Here is a 21,721-nt window from a genome sequence, read left to right on the forward strand (position 1 = left end):
TAATTAGAGCGCTGGCCTTGTAATGTCACTCAGCCTCAGCCGCGCTGGTGACATGTCTGCTGTTGTGACAGCTTTATTGTCTGACGCTTCTTTTCCCTGAGCGAAATGTGCAGACGTCTCCCTGCATAACTTGTGGTCACTTCTCTATATCGCTGCCTCTTCCCACCTCTCGTCTGATCCGCTGGCTTCTGCTTTACCCGCCCTGCACTTATTTCCTTTTACTTTCCTGTCAAATATTCCTCCATCATGTCTCTGAGGAGTCAGTAACAGGCAGGACCAAACAGTGTCCTTTCTGCCTCCCATTCTGCTCCGCTACCTGCGGGGTGACACAGACTAACATGGTACTTGCTATAGGTGACAAGAGACTGCGGAGATAGGTGGCACAGGCTTGTGGGATGTAGACAGTGCTGGGGTAGACTGTAGACAGGGGTCAGGGGTGAGGGGCTCAGGGCTGCTTGTAGACTCTTTGCAGCTGTGAGGATGCGCCCCCTTCCTAATTTGGAATGACCGCACAGCACCTGACAATTTACTGCGCTTCATTTAAAGCGGAACTGTAAATTCCTGCCGATTAAACAGTTTTACTTACCTGACACCTCCCCAAGCCCCCAGCAGCCGTCCTGTCCCGCACGATCCTCCGTTCTCCCGCCGGGTTGCAGTTTCGTTACTGTCGATGGCAACTGCGCCTGTGCGCCCCGGGCTACGCAAAGCTTTCTTGGCGTTCCAGCCCGCAATAGCGTCCTTTAGCGCAGGACGCTATAGCGGGCGGGAACATGAACAAAGCTGCGAGTAGCCTGGGGGCGTGCAGGCGCAGTTGTCGTTGACTTACAAGTCGATGGTAAAGAAACTGCAACCAGGAGGGAGAATGGAGGATCGTGCAGGACCGGCGCGGGACAGGACGGCTGCTGGGGGCTTGGGCAAGCCCCAGGTAAGTGAAACTGTTTGATTGGCAGGAATTTACAGTTCTGCTTTAATGTTCTCTCATGACATGCTGCAGCTCAACACAATAGCACACTGGCTGGCTGCGAGTCTGTGACAAACAAACTACTCATCCTCAGCCACTCCATTGCTCCTCAGTCAGGACAATAGTGCCACCTCCTCCCTTTTGCTGTGCAAGTCAAATGAAACACTGCTGCTCTCACTGTCAGACTCCACACACAGCAAACAAGCGGCTTTTCCCCAATGATGCTTTCCTGCCTCCCCCCTCTTCACTCACTGTCAGACTCCTCACACAGCACAACAAGCTGCTTTTCCCCAATGATGCTCTCCTGCCCCCCCCCCCCCTCCTCACTCACTGTCAGACTCCTCACACAGCACAACAAGCTGCTTTTCCCCAATGCTGCTCTCCTGCCTCCCCCCTCCTCACTCACTGCCAGACTCCTCACACACTCACACAGCACAACAAGCTGCTTTTCCCCAATGCTGCTCTCCTGCCCCCCCCCCCCCCCCCCCCTCCTCACTCACTGTCACACTCTGCACACACCACAACAAGCTGCTTTTCCCCAATGATGATCTCTCAGCGGATCTATCAAAACCAGCCTTATCAACCTGACAACAGACTGTACACACAGGAAAACTGTTGCTAGAACGGCCGCCCCGCGGGCTCGTATGACGACCCGTCGTTTAAATAAATCAGGCTTGTGTCCACGCCTTTAGATTTTCTGTTAGATTATTTTCTGTAGAGACTGGTTATTATCTCTGGTGCATTGTCTTCTAGTTATCTCCTGCTGAGTAGAACAACTTAATTGCTGGGCAGATAGATGGTTAGATAGATAATTTCCAACATGTTGGAAATTATCTATCTGGCAGGTAAATCTAACAGAAAATCTAATGCTGGGAATACACAGGTCGATTCTGGTGCTCGATTCTGCGCCCAATCGTTTTGCCCGCTCGAATCTCTTATCTTCCGCTCGTTTTTCTTATCTTTTTTCAATTCACTTTAATGACAAATCGAGCAGCAAAACGATTGAAACGGTGATCGGACATGTCGGAAATGATTTATCTAACCATCTAATCAGCTCAGAATCGAGCCGTGTATTCCCAGCACAACAGAAAATTGTATGGTGTGTACTTAGCATTAGATCTAATGCAACTCTATGGGCCATCGCAGCAGATAGACTTAGATTTTCCATCCTGTCAGATAAACAAAACATAACCAGCCATCGATCGATTTGATCTGTGTATGTTTTACCTGTTAAACTTTGAAATTTAAATAAGAAGAAATAGACCAGTGTATGGGCCCCTTAATATTGCAATAATGCATTTAGATCGATAGCTTTCCAATAGGTTTTAATCTGAAATCAGATTCATTCAGATTCGACCTGACAGGCATCTGACAGAAATCTATCTGATGGTCAAATCTGCTGCAAATCTATCAGTGTATGGCCACCTTAAAGAGAACCCGAGGTGTGTTTTAAGAATGTTATCTGCATACAGAGGCTGGATCTGCCTATACAGCCCAGCCTCTGTTGCTATCCCAAACCCCACTAAGGTCCCTCTGCACTCTGCAATCCCTCATAAATCACAGCCGTGCTGTGAGGCTATGTTTACATCTGTAGTGTCAGTCTCAGCTGCTCCCCCGCCTCCTGCATAGCTCCGGTCCCTGCCCCTGTCCCTTCCCTCCAATCAGCAGGGAGGGAAGGGATGCAGGCGGGGACTGGAGTTCTGCAGGAGGCGGGGATAGCAGCAGACTGACACTATAGAGATAAACACAGCCAGCTCTGACAAGCTGTTTGTCAGCAGCGTGGCTGTGATTTATGAGGGATTGCAGAGTGCAGGGGGATCTTAGGGGGGTTTGGGATAGCAACAGAGGCTGGGCTGTATAGGAAGATCCAGCCTCTGTATGCAGATAATATTCTTCAAACCCACCTCGGGTTCTCTTTAAGGGGTTTTTGTTGCTCTTGTGGCCTCTGTGCAGTGCTTTGGAATATGCGGACTATCTGTACCCAGGAAATATATAATCCTTTTCTTTTTACTTCCCTCAGATGCCTGATTGCGGAGGAAGGATATTGTCTGACTTCTCTGCAGACTGCAGTGGCTTTTGTGGAAACTCTTGCGCTGCCCCCGCCAGACCCTGCTGTCTGAAGTCCAGAGACGCCACACACTGCTGTATGTTTAAGCTGCTTCTGAGAGAGACTGAACTTTATTGAGCACTTTATCTGTAGAACGCGAACAACCTGCTGACACTGGTCAATGTGAGCCTAAAGATGCGTACACACTTCTGATTTTTCCAAACGACCGGTCGTTTAGACGTCAAGTCAGATGTGTATACAAACGATCGTTCAGCTGATAAGACTGGTTTTGACCGATCCGCCAAGCAGATCCGTCAAAACCAGTCTTATCAGCTGAACTTGACGTCTGAACGACCGGTCGTTTGGAAAAATCAGACGTGTGTATGCACCTTAAATGTAACAGGGGGGGAAGCAGAGCAGCACACAGAGAAACAGACCTACAACTGCCCCAGCATGGATAATCTCTGGTGCACAATATCCTGACACAGCCCTTGCTGTTGTGTAACTGTGACTGGATTCACGCAAATGCTGCACAGTGTGGCAGACATGTCTGCATCACATGACTGGCTGTGCAATGCAGCAGAGGTGTGTATGCCTGACAGGACTGGCTGTACAGTGCAGCAGAGGTGTGTATGCCTGACAGGACTGGCTGTACAGTGCAGCAGAAGTGTGTATGCCTGACAGGACTGGCTGCACAGTACAGCAGAAGTGTGTATGCCTGACAAGACTGGCTGTACCGTTCAGCAGTGGTGTGTATGCCTGACAGGACTGGCTGTGCAGTGTAGCAGAGGTGTGTATGCCTGACAGGACCGGCTGTGCAGTGCAGCAGTGGTGTGTATGCCTGACAGGACTGGCTGTGCAGTGCAGCAGAGGTGTGTATGCCTGACAGGACTGGCTGTACAGTGCAGCAGAGGTGTGCATGCCTGACAGGACTGGCTGTACAGTGCAGCAGAGGTGTGTATGCCTGACAGGACTGGCTGTGCCGTGCAGCAGTGGTGTGTATGCCTGACAGGACTGGCTGTGCCGTGCAGCAGAGGTGTGTATGCCTGACAGGACTGCTGTGCCGTGCAGCAGAGGTGTGTATGCCTGACAGGACTGGCTGTGCCGTGCAGCAGTGGTGTGTATGCAATAGTAGTTGTGTGACTGCAGTGGTGTGTATGCCTGACAGGACTGGCTGTGCAGTGTAGCAGAGGTGTGTATGCCTGACAGGACTGGCTGTGCCGTGCAGCAGTGGTGTGTATGCCTGACAGGACTGGCTGTGCCGTGCAGCAGAGGTGTGTATGCCTGACAGGACTGCTGTGCCGTGCAGCAGAGGAGTGTATGCCTGACAGGACTGGCTGTGCCGTGCAGCAGAGGTGTGTATGCCTGACAGGACTGACTGTACAGTGCAGCAGAGGTGTGTATGCCTGACAGGACTGACTGTGCCGTGCAGCAGAGGTGTGTATGCCTGACAGGACTGGCTGTGCCGTGCAGCAGAGGTGTCTGGATCACATGCCTGGCATGCAGTGTGGCAAAGGTGTGTGGTCACATGACTGGCTGTACTGTGTGGCAGAGGTGTCTGGTCACATGACTGGCTGTACTTTGTGGCAGAGGTGTCTGGTTACATAATTGGCTGTACTGTGTGGCAGAGGTGTCTGGTCACATGATTGGCTGTACTGTGTGGCAGAGGTGTCTGGATCAGATGCCCAGTTAAATATAACTCCAAATCGTATACTAGGTGAAACAGCCTCAATATACACTGATCAGCCAAAACATGAAAACCAACTGCCACCAAAACTGCTCTGACCAGGCAGGTAGTGGCCTCCAGGTATACGTTAGTATTTGGCAGCAATACATTAGCCGCAGATCCTGTTTGTCCGGTAAGGGGAGGGCTCCATGATTTTTCCACTACATTCTATCTTCTTTTATTGCTGCTTGGCAGAGCCGGGACAAGGTCCTCCAGCACCCAAGACTGAGACAACCAAGTGTCATTGTAGATAATCAGTTACTCGCTTCCGCTGGTCGGTGGTCAGTAATTGCTGTGGCTGATCTGTGTATATATGTGCTGTACCTTGGTTGAGTGTGTAGCTGTGTCCTGGCTTTCTGCTGTGAATGCCATTTTCTGCTTGGTGTTGCTGGAAGATGAAGTGCAGCAATGCCCCACAGTGCAGAGCTCCTCCTCCTACAGTGAGCCAGTGTCATTAGATCTATGGCGTTTCCTAGGGAGGACTTTGAAGTTATGTTTATGCATCTGAGCGCCTGTGCAAGCCCCGCCCACTGAAGGTGGACTTTGCACTTTTGCACAGGTGGGGTAGTGTTTGTCTGCAGTGTGTTGCTGTGCTCTACACCAGGGTTTTCCAACTCAGTCCTCCAGTACTTCCAACAGTGCATGTTTTACGGAAAACAACACATTTTCACAGGTGGGGTAATTAGTGTCTCTGCAGAGCTCAATAAAGGACAACGGACCTGAGAGGGATATGGAGGCTGCCATATTTGTTTCCTTTTAAACAATACCAGTTGCCTGGCAGCCCTGCTGATCCTCTGCCTCTAATACTTTTAGCCGTGGACCCTGAACAAGCATACTGATTAGGTGCTTGACTGAATTTTGACTGTATTTGCCGCATGTTTGTTTCAGGTGTGAGATTCAGACACTACTGATGCATGAAACATCAGCAAGACAGCCAGGCAACTTGTATTGTTTAAAAGGAAATAAATATGGCAGCCTCCATAGTCTTCTCCGGTCAGGTGTCTTTTGAATTTCCACAAAACCTGCACTGTTGGGGGTACTTGAGGCTGATAATTGGGGATTAATAGTGGATTAAATTTCAGAATTAATTTACAATACAATACAGAGACCAGGGCCAGATTTCCCATAAGGCACTGTAGGCACGAGCTTACAAGCGCCTTATATGCGCAAAAGCGTCTCCCTGGGCAACGCTAAAGTGGGGAGCAGCGAGGGCAATGTCACTGACTCAGCCCTGGCATGTCTCCCTCTGCAGCCGCACACAGCTAGTGTCCCCAGCGGCTGCCTGCCGCCGTAGTATTTACTCATGCAAGCACTTCAGCTGCATGCATGGCTGGGAGACGTTTTCCTGTTAGTTTTTCCTTCTAGAATAAACATGAATGTGCCATATAATGTATGACTTGCAGGAGGAAGTGAAGCCTCTTCCTGATAATGTGCTGCTTCTCTGTATGATGGACGCCAGCGAGCCATTACACATTATGCAGTGTCCACACAAGGGTTAGTACACCTAGCCTCAGCCGTGGAGGTGGTGGTTTGTTGCTGTCAGTGCAGATACTACTGGAGCCGACTCTCAAGTTAAATGTACAGGTAACCATAGCAAACACTATGCAGGGTACAGGACGGAGGATCTCTTAAGGTCCCTGATTTATAGGTTCAGGGAAGTTGGGGCTTTGTTATTAGAAAAGGATGTGGCATTGGCCATTCTTAAACCAATCCGTTATTTGCTGAGCTAAGGTGGAAAACAGGGACTGATGAGAAGCTAAACCAAACTATGGCTAGCATGGAGGGCTGCATGTGGGCAGGAGGTAAGTTTTCCATCACTTAGCTCTGCTAGCCAGCAAAGGGGATACACTGCGCTCCTTGCTTTTTGAGCTCTTTGATTGGCCATCCATAAAGCAGAGATCAGATTGGCTGCTTTTGTCTACGCGGCCTATGTATTGTATACACTGGAGAATTTTCTGTGCTAATGTGATGTCATTGGCTTCATCATGGTCCAGAGAATGTATATTGTATAAAGACGGCCACAAATGGGCAGAGCTGTGAAAAGGGAATTCATGGATCCTCATATAGTAGGAATGATAAGAGAAATGCAAATTATGCAAAAGAGTTGATGCAAATGTATGCAGTTTGAAAATGGACCAATTTAAACCCAGGTTTAAATTGATTGGTCCTTTTTTAAAACTGCATATATTTGCATAATTTCAGGAGTATTTGCATCTCTTTGATCATCCCTATCATACAGACGTCTGCTGCATGTTGGAATTCGGCCACATGGCGTCTCGTTGGGCCGTATTCACTGTTCTCACAAATCGATAGATGAAGTATATTTATATTTAGCTCTGTTTTACAGCATATGGGGTGGTAGGCAGTACCTGGCTATCAGCTCTTGTTCTGGAGCAGGGCATGCTGGGAATTGTAGTTACACAATGCTGTGAAAGCTCTGCCTTTCTATAGGGTGACTGTGAATATCTGTTACTTTTCTGCTTAGAATTAAGTTATTTTTAATAAAATATTTAATGAATTATTCTGTGTTTTCTAAAATAAAAATACAATAGAATCTAATTGAGGATATGCTGTCTGCTCATATTTCTGTTATACAGCGCACATCTTGAAGTGTTTACATGTCTTGTCTCCACATTGTGCAGAAAGATTTATTATTATAAAAGGCAAATGCAGTGTAATGTGCGTGTCAGAAGCCGATGTTTTCTGAGATCGCTGTGCACGGAAACAGCGTGTTTCTGCCTGCCCCCCCCTCCCCCCCATCCCGGCGTGTAACCATCCATTTCACCCCTGCACAGCTGTCTGCATCCTCCTGCTTGAAATAAGATTTGCCATATTAGTCGTTTTGTTTAAGGCCTCCTTTCCACGAACTGTCGATAGGCAGTGAAATGCCTCTCAAACTCTCTCAACTGCTCACTGCTGCCTGGTAACTGCTTGTTGCTGCATGATAACTGCTTACGTCTGCCTGGTAACTGCTTGCTGAGCACACAGCTCAACAGTTCGTGGAAAGGAGGCCTGAATTAGGCCAGGCATACATCATACAATTAGTGGTAGACAAAATAGACAATCATTGCCTTCCAAATGTGTTAATGATTTACGTGATCTACCACTTAGGCCTCCTTTCCACGGACTGTTGAGCTGTGTACTCAGCAAGCAGTTACCAGGCTGCATGGAGCAGTTACCAGGCAGCAGTGAGCAGTTGAGAGAGTTTGAGAGGCATTTCACTGCCTATCAACAGTTCATGGAAAGGAGGCCTCTTGTCTGATATCTATTAGTACAAAGGCCTCTTTGCCATGGGCAGTTGAACTGTGTGCTCAGCAAGCAGTTGCCAGGCAGTTGTGAGAGTCTGAGTGGCAATTCACTGCCTATCAACAGTCCGTGGAAAAGAGGCCTTAAAGAGAACCCGAGGTGTGTTTAAAGAATGTTATCTGCATACAGAGGCTGGATCTGCCTATACAGCCCAGCCTCTGTTGCTATCCCACACCCCACTTAGGTCCCCCTGCACTCTGCAATCCCTCATAAATCACAGCCGTGCTGTGAGGCTGTGTTTACATCTGTAGTGTCAGTCTCAGCTGCTCCCCCGCCTCCTGCATAGCTCCGGTCCCTGCCCCCATCCCTTCCCTCCAATCAGCAGGGAGGGAAGGGATGCAGGCGGGGACTGGAGTTCTGCAGGAGGCGGGGAGAGCAGCAGACTGACACTATAGAGATAAACACAGCCAGCTCTGACAAGCTGTTTGTCAGCAGCGTGGCTGTGATTTATGAGGGATTGCAGAGTGCAGGGGGACCTTAGGGGGGTTTGGGATAGCAACAGAGGCTGGGCTGTATAGGCAGATCTAGCCTCTGGATGCAGATAATATTCTACAAACCCACCTCGAGTTCTCTTTAATATCAGTCATACTTCTGCAGTATCAATCGAGCAAGTCCGAATAATATTCAATCAATATTTTAATTTTATCTATTGTAAATGCCATAGATTTTCATCACACTCTATGTTTACTGAATGTGCAGTGTAGGACGACCTTTACAAGGAAAAATCTATTAATCCTTCGCACTCTCGCATGCAAATATTCAAACAAATGCATTCACAGATTCACTCATCCAGGCACAACTGTTATCCCTACAGCTAAGTTAAAAGCCGGGGTTTTAGTTCACAGAGTTAGGACACCAGAGTTAGGGCCAGAGTTAGGACACCTATGTTTACCTGGGTACTTCTGCGCAGTATAGGTGATTAAGCATAAGAATGCATTCTTCTGTGAACTAAAACCCCGGCTTTTAACTTAGCTGTAGGGATAACAGTTGTGCCTGGATGAGTGAATCTGTGAATGCATTTGTTTGAACATTTGCATGCGAGTGTGAAGGGTTAATAGATTTTTGCTGTTTTCTAGCCACACCCCCTTCAGCACCTCCCTTTCCTTAATAACTTATTTAATGTCCTAACTAGAGGCGATGTGCCTGGATATATGTATTTTTTTATTTTGAACACAAGGATTGAACAATGCAGATGATAAGTTTGATTGACACTAAAGGTTGGCATACATCAGGCGACTTGGCGGCCGATGGACCATCCGATTCATTTATAATTGGAATCGGGTGAAAATCTGTGCTGCCAATTGCATGGCCCACCGACAATGCGACAAACTTTAGGCTGAAATTGGTCGCATATATCGGTTGGACGTGCTGCTGTTGGGCCATTGTGGTTGGTCGGGTACGCAGTGGCAACGGCGAGTGATATCAGGACGAACGTGACAAGAGCCATAGCGCTATTCCCAGAACGTATAAATGTATGTCATGTGTGCATTTATACATTACCTGTCCCGTGTCGCGGTGTCCGTCCCTCTTCCGAATCGCTGCTCTTCTGTTAGCACCTATACATGACAGCACACACTGGTGGTGGAAGAGCGGCGGATTCAGAAGATGGACGAGCACCATGACACGGGACAGGTAATGGATAAATACACACATTACATACACATTTATACATTACCTGTCCCGTGTCGCGGTGTCCGTCCGTCTTCCGAATCGCTGCTCTTCTGTTAGCACCTATACATGACACACACCGGTGGTGGAAGAGCGGCGGATTCAGAAGATGGACGAGCACCATGACACGGGACAGGTAATGGATAAATACACACATTACATACACATTTATACATTACCTGTCCCGTGTCGCGGTGTCCGTCCCTCTTCCGAATCGCTGCTCTTCTGTTAGCCCCTATACATGACAGCACACACTGGTGGTGAAAGAGCGGCGGATTCAGAAGATGGACGAGCACCATGACACGGGACAGGTAATGGATAAATACACACATTACATACACATTTATACATTACCTGTCCCGTGTCTCGGTGTCCGTCCCTCTTCCGAATCGCTGCTCTTCTGTTAGCACCTATACATGACAGCACACACTGGTGGTGAAAGAGCGGCGGATTCAGAAGATGGACGAGCACCATGACACGGGACAGGTAATGGATAAATACACACATTACATACACATTTATACATTACCTGTCCCGTGTCGCGGTGTCCGTCCCTCTTCCGAATCGCTGCTCTTCTGTTAGCACCTATACATGACAGCACACACTGGTGGTGGAAGAGCGGCGGATTCAGAAGATGGACGAGCACCATGACACGGGACAGGTAATGGATAAATACACACATTACATACACATTTATACATTACCTGTCCCGTGTCGCGGTGTCCGTCCCTCTTCCGAATCGCTGCTCTTCTGTTAGCCCCTATACATGACAGCACACACTGGTGGTGGAAGAGCGGCGGATTCAGAAGATGGACGAGCACCATGACACGGGACAGGTAATGGATAAATACACACATTACATACACATTTATACATTACCTGTCCCGTGTCGCGGTGTCCGTCCCTCTTCCGAATCGCTGCTCTTCTGTTAGCACCTATACATGACAGCACACACCGGTGGTGGAAGAGCGGCGGATTCAGAAGATGGACGAGCACCATGACACGGGACAGGTAATGGATAAATACACACATTACATACACATTTATACATTACCTGTCCCGTGTCGCGGTGTCCGTCCGTCTTCCGAATCGCTGCTCTTCTGTTAGCACCTATACATGACAGCACACACCGGTGGTGGAAGAGCGGCGGATTCAGAAGATGGACGAGCACCATGACACGGGACAGGTAATGGATAAATACACACATTACATACACATTTATACATTACCTGTCCCGTGTCGCGGTGTCCGTCCCTCTTCCGAATCGCTGCTCTTCTGTTAGCACCTATACATGACAGCACACACTGGTGGTGAAAGAGCGGCGGATTCAGAAGATGGACGAGCACCATGACACGGGACAGGTAATGGATAAATACACACATTACATACACATTTATACATTAAGGCAACAGCTGTGGACTTGGAGGATTCTCGAGTTTTCCTGCTGAAATTGATCGGGAATCGGCCTGTGGTGTGTGGGCAGCCGACAGATCTCTCTCTAATCAGATTCATTTAGAGAGAGATTTGCCTCTTGGTCTAATCTGCCCATCATCGCTAAATGTATGGCTGCCATAAGTCCACTGCTGGATCATTTCACAGAGAGGTCGATAGCGGACATGCAGACTGAGCCCCTGATCTCCTATGAGCTTGTTCACATATGTCTGTTTTTACTGTGTCTTGTTTGTCTGTTGCATTTTTTTAAAAAAAAAAAAAACCTCACTTGAGGGAACCTGAACTAAGGTATATGGAAGCTGCCATATTTATTTCCTTTTAAACAATACCAGTTGCCTGGCAGCCCTGCTGATCTCTTTGGCATCAGTAGTGTCTGAATCACACCAGAAACACGCATGCAACTAATCTAGTCAGATCTGACATTAATGCTTGTTCAGGGTGTATGGCTAACAGTATTAGAGGCAGAGGATCAGCGGGATAGCCAGGCAATTTGTAATGTTTAAAAGAAAATACATACGTCATCCTCTAGATCCCTCCCACTTCAGGTTCCCTTTAGTTCACAGTTAGAATGGTGCTTGGTTGGGACCTGGACATTTAAGTATATGGGACGAGCTGAGTGGGGGGGGGGGGGGGGCTAAACTTACCCAGCATGCGTCTTCTTTCATCCGTTCCACAGTGCCTCCCATGCTGCGTTCCAAGCCGCATCACGTGACTACAAACACTTCCTCCTTCAACCCGGTAGTGATGCGGCTTGGAATGCAGCATGGGAGGCACCGTGGAACGGATGAAAGAAGACGCATGCTGGGTGAGTTTAACCCCCCTTTACACACCCGCAGTAATTAGAAAGATGAAATGCAAATAAAACCTATTTGGATTTCATCCATTTTTAATCTGTTGCTCATCTCTGATGGGAATAACGCCTGGTATACATGGATGTAATAGAACTTCTGTTATAGTTGTAGTAAATCTGTTTTTAGGCCCCTGCAATATTCTGTATCTGGATATAGTGGAAAGTGGGCAGGCACATGCGTCATACATCAGTCAGAGACCCATAAGCCATGGTCACTGGGCGGGCAGCCATTTGTAGCCTGCTCGCACCATGTTCAAACAGGAAGCAGGTTATTCCCTTGTACAAGGACAAAGGAGGCAGCAGCAGGCTGAATGGCAAAGAGTTAGAAGCTCTGACATTTTACCTGTTGTCCCTTCCTTCCCTTGTGACACACATACCGAGTCACAGGCGTAGAGAGACAGCAGATTCTGTCTCCACAGGGACACAGACAGCAGTAACACAAGGACCGGGTTCTAACCCTTTCACACGGCACATTCAGAATGGAAAGCATGTTTTTGTCATAAGTTGCCTTCACATGATAAAAATAAGCTACAGCCCATTAAGGTGAAGACAGACAAAACCGTTCCTTCTTGGACAGCTATCAACAAACTTTATTACAAACATCTCTGGACAGAGAGAAGTAACAGAATAGATTTATAACACAACAGCCAGAAAACAGAACTACCTTTCAGTTGTGGGTTTTTGTGGTAAAACAAATCCTGGTTTTGAGCCTTTTGGGAAATTAAAGGAATCCGATCATTGCAGAGCAACAGCTATACAAGATGCTGCCTGCAGGGAAATCTATTTCTTGGTCTCAGACAGACAGCCAATGAAATGCTAATGTTTCTGGCATGCATGCAGATAGAATGCACAGTGTATGCAGGTGGGATTGGGCCAATCCACATCGACACATGGCAAACCTGGCATAGCCCTTCTGCTGCGCACATCTCCCTGGCATTTGTCTTTAGACTTGAAGGATAACTTAACTGATGATGGGTCAAGTTCAAGAACTCAATATACTTGCCTTTGGAAGTTAGTGCTAATCGTTTTACCATGCACTTTGCATTAACTGAGCACAGCAGTAAAGAAATGTGGGACTGCAGCTGGATAGTACGGATTTAAACTTGCAATTGGGCCAATGAAATTGCAAGCTGCATACAATCTGCATGCATGTCAGACAATGTAGTGTCTCAGCATCTGGCATACAGAAGACAGCAAAGTTCTGGTGACAATCACAGCCGTATAGGGTTGGGGATGGAGCAAACGGCTCTTTCAAAGATGTAACAATTCAACAGCTAATTTCAATGTAACGTCGATAGAAACTGGTGAAAACGAGATAACGATAACTGGTTTGAACTGCATCACCGTACGAAGCTCTGTATAATCATACACGATGCTGATATTCTACCTATATTCTTCAGCAGAATGGTACATTCCAGCCAAACATCCTCATTTGTGATGCAGCCATGGGGATGTGAGGCTCACCTTATGAATCAGAGCACATCTTTCTGCAGAGCGTTTACTGATGGCCAAGCCAAAGCCCTAGAGAGGAAGGTGGCATCTGCAAGGCTCTGGCTAGGCTGGTACAATTTTCTCTCCTAGTTTGGTCTGGGCAGGAAGTTGTAGGTGTGGTCAGTGAGGATGGGCTGTTTCATCAGTACATCAGGAATGGGGGTGTTTGGGGGTCAGCAGGAAGGAGTGGTACAGAGCTCACAGTTTCCCTTCCACCATCAAAGTCTTTAGGTCATTTTTGGAGTTGACACACATGACAGTATGAGACACCCGCCTCTTCTCCACCAGCGAAGCAACCGCCTCTCCCACCTCCAGATGACTGACGTAGCCGGGTCCTAGGCGGTCTGGCAGGGCCACGCCCATGTTTATCTTCACCTGCAGATAAAAGGTCACATGTCAGTCCTTTTCTGACGTGTCATTTATCATAAACCACAATTCTAGTATTTACCGTATTTTTCAGACTATAAGAAGCTCCTGACCATAAGATGCACTTAGGTTTGAAGGACAAAAACCGGGGGGAAAAATATATACTAAACCTGGTGCATCCATGGTGAAGGGGCATCTTGTGGATTATGACCCTTTTGTACCTCGTGTCTGCCTCTGTCCCCCTTGTGTCCTCCTCTATGCTCCTTTGTGTCCTCCGTTTGTCCCCCTGTGTCCTCCTCTGCATGGGCACAGTACAGGGAGTCCCCGACATTGCGGCTGGTTGGAGGTTGGTATTGGCAAGTCGGGAACTCCTTGCATTTGTAATATAAGACACAGTGACTTTTTTCCTCCACTTTTGGGGGAGGAAAAGTGAGTCCAAAAAATACCAAAAATATATATACGCACAAAAGCACTGAGCACTTTATTTATAAACAGCTCTAAATGTGCTTATTCATGCAATTATCTAATCCATTAATTGTGTGGCAAATATATCTGTATAACAATTTCTGTGTTCAGATGAACCCTTTCCCAGGCCATGATATCACCATCTCTTAAATGACACCCAAGTGAGAGGGATATGGAGATTGACATATATATTTATTAAAGAGAACCCGAGGTGTGTTTAAAGAATGTTATCTGCATACAGAGGCTGGATCTGCCTATACAGCCCAGCCTCTGTTGCTATCCCAAACCCCACTAAGGTCCCCCTGCACTCTGCAATCCCTCATAAATCACAGCCATGCTGTGAGGCTGTGTTTACATCTGTAGTGTCAGTCTCAGCTGCTCCCCCGCCTCCTGCATAGCTCCGGTCCCTGCCCCCATCCCTTCCCTCCAATCAGCAGGGAGGGAAGGGATGCAGGTGGGGACTGGAGTTCTGCAGGAGGCGGGGAGAGCAGCAGACTGACACTATAGAGATAAACACAGCCAGCTCTGACAAGCTGTTTGTCAGCAGCGTGGCTGTGATTTATGAGGGATTGCAGAGTGCAGGGGGACCTTAGAGGGGTTTGGGATAGCAACAGAGGCTGGGCTGTATAGGCAGATCCAGCCTCTGTATGCAGATAATATTCTTCAAACCCACCTCGGGTTCTCTTTAAGACAATGCACATTTCCTGGTTGTCCAACCAATAATCTGCTTTTAATACTTTTAGTCATGGACCCTGAACAAGCATGATGATCAGATTTGACTGGATTTCTCACATGCTTGTTCCAGGTGTGTTATTCAGACACTACTGCAGCCAAAGCGATCAGTAGGATAGCCAGGCAACTGTTATTGTTTAATGCTCGGTACACGCCATTCAATTTCCCGTCAGATTTACAAGTCAAACCTATAATTTGTGACATGTCCGATGATCTCCTGATCGATAACGAGATCGATTTTCAGATCACTACTGCACAAAATCGATCAGACATGCTGGAAATTACCGGTTCGATCTGCTGGGAAATTGAATGGTGTGTACCTAGCATTAAATAAAATAAATATGTCAGCCTCCATATTTTTCTCCATTCAGGTGTCCTTTAAGATATTTTCCTACAACAATAGGCTCCTCATGTAAATTAGTTGGAAGCTTGCTACTCGAAATTAGTCGGAAGCCCATCTCTGCCTGTAATCCAGGAGGGAGCGGGGTGCTTTCAGACCGGCCGTATTGCAGCAGCCCATCTCTGCCTGTAATCCAGGAGGGAGCGGGGTGTTTTCAGACCGGCCGTATTGCAGCAGCCCATCTCTGCCTGTAATCCAGGAGGGAGCGGGGTGTTTTCAGACCGGCCGTATTGCAGCAGCCCATCTCTGCCTGTAATTCAGGAGGGAGCCGGGTGCTTTCAGACCGGCCGTATTGCAGCAGCCCATCTCTGCCTGTAATCCAGGAGGGAGCGGGGTGCTTTCAGACCGGCCGTATTGCAGCAGCCCATCTCTGCCTGTAATCCAGGAGGGAGCGGGGTGTTTTCAGACCGGCCGTATTGCAGCAGCCCATCTCTGCCTGTAATCCAGGAGGGAGCGGGGTGTTTTCAGACCGGCCGTATTGCAGCAGCCCATCTCTGCCTGTAATCCAGGAGGGAGCGGGGTGTTTTCAGACCGGCCGTATTGCAGCAGCCCATCTCTGCCTGTAATCCAGGAGGGAGCCGGGTGTTTTCAGACCGGCCGTATTGCAGCAGCCCATCTCTGCCTGTAATCCAGGAGGGAGCGGGGTGCTTTCAGACCGGCCGTATTGCAGCAGCCCATCTCTGCCTGTAATCCAGGAGGGAGCGGGGTGTTTTCAGACCGGCCGTATTGCAGCAGCCCATATCTGCCTGTAATCCAGGAGGGAGCGGGGTGTTTTCAGACCGGCCGTATTGCAGCAGCCCATCTCTGCCTGTAATCCAGGAGGGAGCGGGGTGTTTTCAAACCGGCCGTATTGCAGCAGCCCATCTCTGCCTGTAATCCAGGAGGGAGCGGGGTGCTTTCAGACCGGCCGTATTGCAGCAGCCCATCTCTGCCTGTAATCCAGGAGGGAGCGGGGTGCTTTCAGACCGGCCGTATTGCAGCAGCCCATCTCTGGTTACAGGCTTCTGTAGTGATAATACCTACGGCACAACAAGATGCGTACATGCAAAAAGAGCACCAGGGAATCTGGGGGCTGGAAATCATTGGTAGAAGAATAAGTGTAATACTACTGATATATTACTATTGGGAAGTAGTAACTTAAATAGTAAAATATCGGTACGTTTTACTGATATTTTACTAACGCTAAGGGCCAGTTTCCACTAGGAGGGGTGCGATGCGGCTACATAGCCGCATCGCACCGTGGGTGTGCTGAAACACATGCACGCCAGTGGAAGAGTTTCCATTGCGTGCATGTTGTGCAGTGCAGTGCGATCCGAGAATCTGCAGCATGCTGCAGATTCTCGCACGGCCGCATCCACCCGCAGCCGCGTCCCATCTCCTCAATACACTTCCGCATCGTGACGAAGGCGCATAGCGTATGCAGCTTACCGGATGGACTCGGCGAGCTGCTACAGGACAGGTAATGTATAAATGCACACACACTACATACATTTATACATTTTGGGGGCAGGGGCGGACGTGGCGACTCAGCCGACTCCCTGATAATTTCATGCTGAAATCGGACAGCAATCGGCCTGTAGTGTATGGGCAGATTCGACTAGAGACAAATTTGTCTCTTGGTGGAATCTGCCCATATTCGTTCTAATGTATGGGCATCTTAGCAAAAAAGAAACAAACACGTAGGGTGGCACTAAATGCACTGAAAGGCAGCCCCAAGGGGGTAGCAGGGGTCGTAGGCCGTGCCTCCGGAACAAACCAGGTTCAATTGTAGCAAAGAGAGCAAACAGAGATCCGGGCACCAGCCAGCACATATGATGCATAAACTCCTTTATTCCTTCCCCAAGATTCCTGACAGAAAATTGCAAGGCCTAACAGCCGTTTCACAGATAAATCTGCTTCTTCAGAGGCAGATTTATCTGTGAAACGGCTGTTAGGCCTTGCAATTTTCTGTCAGGAATCTTGGGGAAGGAATAAAGGAGTTTATGCATCATATGTGCTGGCTGGTGCCCGGATCTCTGTTTGCTCTCTTTGCTACGTATGGGCATCTTAATAGACACTAAAATAGACTATCAAAAGTCGTTTGTACACGTGTACGAACCTAACTGTCGTTGAAATGACAGTTAGTTCACGGATCCGCCAAGCGGTCCTTTGAAGCCACTTACACACTCCTAGGAGTTCTACTTCAACATGAGCTTGCTGGGCAATTCTGTGATAGGATAATAACCAGGGATGATCAATGAGATGCAAATACTTCCAAAATTATGCAAATGTTTATGCAAATATATGCAGCTTTCAAAAAAGGACCAATCAATTTAAACCTTGGTTTAAATTGGTCTATTTTCAAACTGCATACATTTGCATCAACTTGGAAAAATTTGCATATCTGTGATCATCCCTAATAATAACCCAAAACACACAGCTAAAAGCACCCAAGAATGGATGAGAAAGAAGCATGGGACTTTTCTTTCTATGAGTCCTGATTTGTATCATAGAGAACATCTATTGAAAAAAGTGATCCTGCACTTTAGAGACGCCCCCTACAAACCTTGATTGGTCCATTTTCAAGCTGCATATATTTGCATAACATTTTACAAACATTTGCATAAACTTGGAAGTATTTGCATATCACTGATCATTCCTAATCAGCGCATGAAAGGAGAAAGGTTTGATTGGCTGCTCTGGTCACCACAGACAGTTCACACTTCAGAAAGATGAGGCCAAACAGTAGGTAGTCTCCATTTCCTTCTCACATCCTGCATGCAGCACATGGGAGGAATCTGATTGGCCAGGAGAGGAAGTGATAATCTCTTTTCCTCCAGATGCAGTGTCACAGGTACATAACATATACCTATCTGCCCTTTTCCCCTGCAGTTGTTTGTTGTCTCACCAACCTCATTCAGTTTGCACGGGATATTGGGATACTCCTCGCGAACCACCTGGGAAAATGCAAGAGCCCCAGCTGCACCCAACGTAAGGAACCCGGTGCCAGGCATCAGCAACCGCTCACCAGCTCCACCTGCAGTTGAAAAGAACAGTTACATGTAGGCATCTTTGAAATGATTACCACCTTCATGGACAAATCATGGAGGAGCATGGTGGATGTTGTAGTTCAGGACGAGAGGGAGAGGAGGAGCAGTCTGTTCTGTGGAGGGGAAGGGGGTGTTAAGCAACTTGTTTTGTCCTAGGCCAGAGGTGCCTGTTTCTTCTACTGACCACATATACTATAACTCCATTGTTATTGCCTGATGAAGCGGGATCAAACCTGCAAAATGTGTTGCATTGTCCGCTATAGTTTTTGACAAACACATTGGCAATGTTTGTGTCTGCTTGGAGGAGGTAAGTCCACCACTGCCGCCTCGTGTTTTAAACTTTTTAGATACTTTTATCCTTTTGGCGCCTCTGTATCCATACTACGTTACAACTACAGATTGCAGAAGAGGAAAGAGCCTACATAGGGACCACCTGTGCATATGCCCCATATTGTCACACAAGACAACCACATATTATTGTTTGGACAACCACACATTCTTACCGTCTTTCCCCTAATTTAACCTATTTTGGTTCCTGGACGTAGAAACTACATCCAGGAACCATGCGCGCTCCCGCGGCCGATCGCGCGCGTGCATGCGCACTCCCGGCCGCGGATTCGGTAGCCAAGGAATCAATGTATTGGGCTATGGTGCCCGAACACTGATTCCTCTCCCTCGCAGAAAAAGCGACAGCTTCTCTCGGAAGCTGTGCTTTTTCTGGCTGTTCCCTCCCCGATGCGTCACTCTAAGCGTGTGTTACGCTTAGAGTGACGTCATGTAAACAAACTCATGGCCGCCATCTTGTGGCCAAAAAGTAATACTACAACTGAAAGGAAAAAAAAAATAAAAATGAACACACATTTACATTATAAATCTATTGTTTACCTCCCACCCTCCCAAAACTACCCAAATAAATTGTTTACTATAAAAAAAAAAAAACATGTAAATATTTACCTAAGGGTCTAAACTTTTTAAATATCTATGTAAAGATGAAATATTTCTATATTTTTTTTATTTTAAACTTGTAAATAGTGATAGATACAAAATGGAAAAAATGCACCTTTATTTCCAAATAAAATATTGTCGCCATACATTGTGATGGGGACATAATTTTAACGCTGTAATAACCGGGACATATAGGCAAATACAATACGTGAGTTTTAATTATGGAGGCATGTATTATTTTAAAACTATAATGGCTGAAAACTGAGAAATAATGAATTTTTCCATTTTTTTCTTATTCTTCCTGTTAAAATGCATTTACAGTAAAGTGGCTCTTAGCAAAATGTACCCCCCAAATAAAGCCTAATTGGTGGCGGAAAAAAACAAGATATAGATCAGTTCATTGTGATAAGTAGTGATAAAGTTATAGGCTAATGAATGGGAGGTGAACATTTCTCACGTGAAAACGATGGAACGCGAATGGGTTAAGACCTTCCCCTGAAAATAAGACCTATCTGGGACGCTTTGTGTATGGGAGGTGTACGATCTCTTACCGCACCTCCCTTGTGGCTGCGTCCCCCTTCGTTCCTTGTAACGTCTCTGTTGTAGCGGCGGCATATTGATGCTGGGGGGGGGGGGGGGGGGTGCTCTTTGATCCTCACACTGACACGTGGTACGCTGACGCTCCTCTCTTGTCCTAATCAATGTGCACCTGGCTGATGCGTTCCAGGCGCACATTGATTATGACTGAGGAGCGCCAGCGTACCACGTGTCAGTGTGAGGATCAAAGGGCACCCCCCCAGCATCAATATGCCGCCGCTATAACAGAGACGTTACAAGGAACGAAGGGGGACGCAGCCACAAGGGAGATGCAGCCGGTAAGAGATCGCCCACCTCCCCATACATAAAGCGTCTACCCCTCTCCTAACAGTAAGCCCATCCTCCCCCCACCCCCAAAAATAAGACATAGCACATTCTGTATTTCCCCCCCAAAAAATAATATAAGACAGTGTCTTATAGTCGGGGGGAAAAATGGGTAGCTTAAACTGTATCAGAGGCGATATGGGACATGATGAGGTAAACATGTGTACAGGGCTGTGGAGCAGGTACAAAAATCTTCCGACTCCAACTCTGACTCCTCAGTTTATGAAACCACGACTCCAACTCCGACTCCGGGTACCCAAAATGGCCCGACTCCTCGACTCCGACTCCTTACTCTAATACTTAACAGGGCTGTGGATTTTGTACAAAAATCATCCGACTCCTACTCCTCAGTTTATGAATCAAACGACTCCAACTCCGGGTGCCCAAAATTGCTCCGACTCCTCGACTCCGACTCCACAGCCCTGCATGTGTATGTACAGTACAAAACATTAATAACCAGGCTGCTTTATTTTGCTACCTCAAAGAGTTAATTTTTTTACATGGAAGTGACAGCTTCTGTCTTGTTGATACCTTGTCAAGAATATAGAAAACATCACTGATAAGCTAATTACAGCCATAAAAACTGACAGAATACAAAAAAAGGTCAATTGTGCATGTATTTTCATTTAGGGACACTTAATAGGCTGCCACTGAGCAGAGACAACAAAACATTCAATCTACTTTGTAAATGTTTAAATATTAAATAAAACCATTGGATATCAAAAAAAAAAAAAGTAATTTGTAAGGAGTAGGAGGATAAATACAATTGTTTATATCATCAGTTTATTTCACCTCTGGTTCCCCACTCTATGCAAATCTGCTTCCAGGCCAGCCCCAATGGCATGCTCTGTAGAATGGTGTGACGGGAGTGCAGGCTGTATGCTGGTAAGTAAATGACAACCAACCTGTGATAAATGTGAAGGTGCCGTCGGGGTTATCCTTTACCAGTGGGAAGAAGGCCTTCCAGGCTGTGAAAGTGCTGAGGAGGAGAGTGTCCAACACCTGCTTACAGTGACACAAGCAAGAGATCAATAACTGCTCAGAATCAGCAACTCACCCTGGTGGCCAGACAGTGAAAGGCAAAACATATGAACATAACTGATATATTTCAGTTCTGACAAAATGTTGTCAGAACTGGAAGGGATCATTGTAAGGAGAAAATGGTGAGCTTCTGAGAGGAACTGATGGCAAGGTAACTATGTAATATTCATTTGAAGTTAACTTATGTGTTTATTTTAAATAATTATACTCAGTACAGGTTCCCTTTAATCATTCTAGTGCTGGCCATTGATCCAATACAGCTGATGTATTGGTTACCACAGCAACAGCAATTTCCCCTCAGACACTGTATTGTCTGAGAGA

The 21,721-nt window shown here is 47.1% G+C and overlaps 2 protein-coding genes across 4 annotated transcripts in view; one reads left to right on the forward strand and one right to left on the reverse strand.

Moving 5' to 3' along the window:
* The window catches only part of VPS9D1 (VPS9 domain containing 1), a 101,149-nt gene extending 93,856 nt beyond the window's left edge, over positions 1–7,293 (forward strand). The window contains exons 15-16 of one of the 2 annotated variants that reach the window (XR_011024962.1): positions 2,982–4,044; positions 4,085–7,293. Coding sequence is in view for 1 of the 2 variants with exons in the window: in XM_068261694.1 (XP_068117795.1) it covers positions 2,982–3,081 (100 nt within the window). In the remaining variant the exon portion in view is untranslated. Of the gene's footprint in view, positions 1–2,981 lie in introns of both variants that reach the window. The other variant, XM_068261694.1, reaches the window with a different exon arrangement.
* Positions 7,294–12,576: 5,283 nt separating this feature from the next.
* LOC137539024 (uncharacterized) overlaps positions 12,577–21,721 on the reverse strand; it is a 42,923-nt gene continuing 33,778 nt past the window's right edge. For both annotated transcript variants that reach the window (XM_068261491.1, XM_068261492.1), the window contains 3 exons: positions 21,265–21,361; positions 18,356–18,480; positions 12,577–13,876 (listed from right to left, as the gene is read on the reverse strand). In XM_068261491.1, the coding sequence (XP_068117592.1) occupies positions 13,700–13,876; positions 18,356–18,480; positions 21,265–21,361 (399 nt within the window). In that variant the 3' untranslated portion in view covers positions 12,577–13,699. The remainder of the gene's footprint in view (positions 13,877–18,355; positions 18,481–21,264; positions 21,362–21,721) is intronic.

The sequence above is a fragment of the Hyperolius riggenbachi genome, chromosome 11 (assembly GCF_040937935.1).
Source record: "Hyperolius riggenbachi isolate aHypRig1 chromosome 11, aHypRig1.pri, whole genome shotgun sequence".
NCBI classification, from domain to species: Eukaryota; Metazoa; Chordata; class Amphibia; order Anura; family Hyperoliidae; genus Hyperolius; species Hyperolius riggenbachi.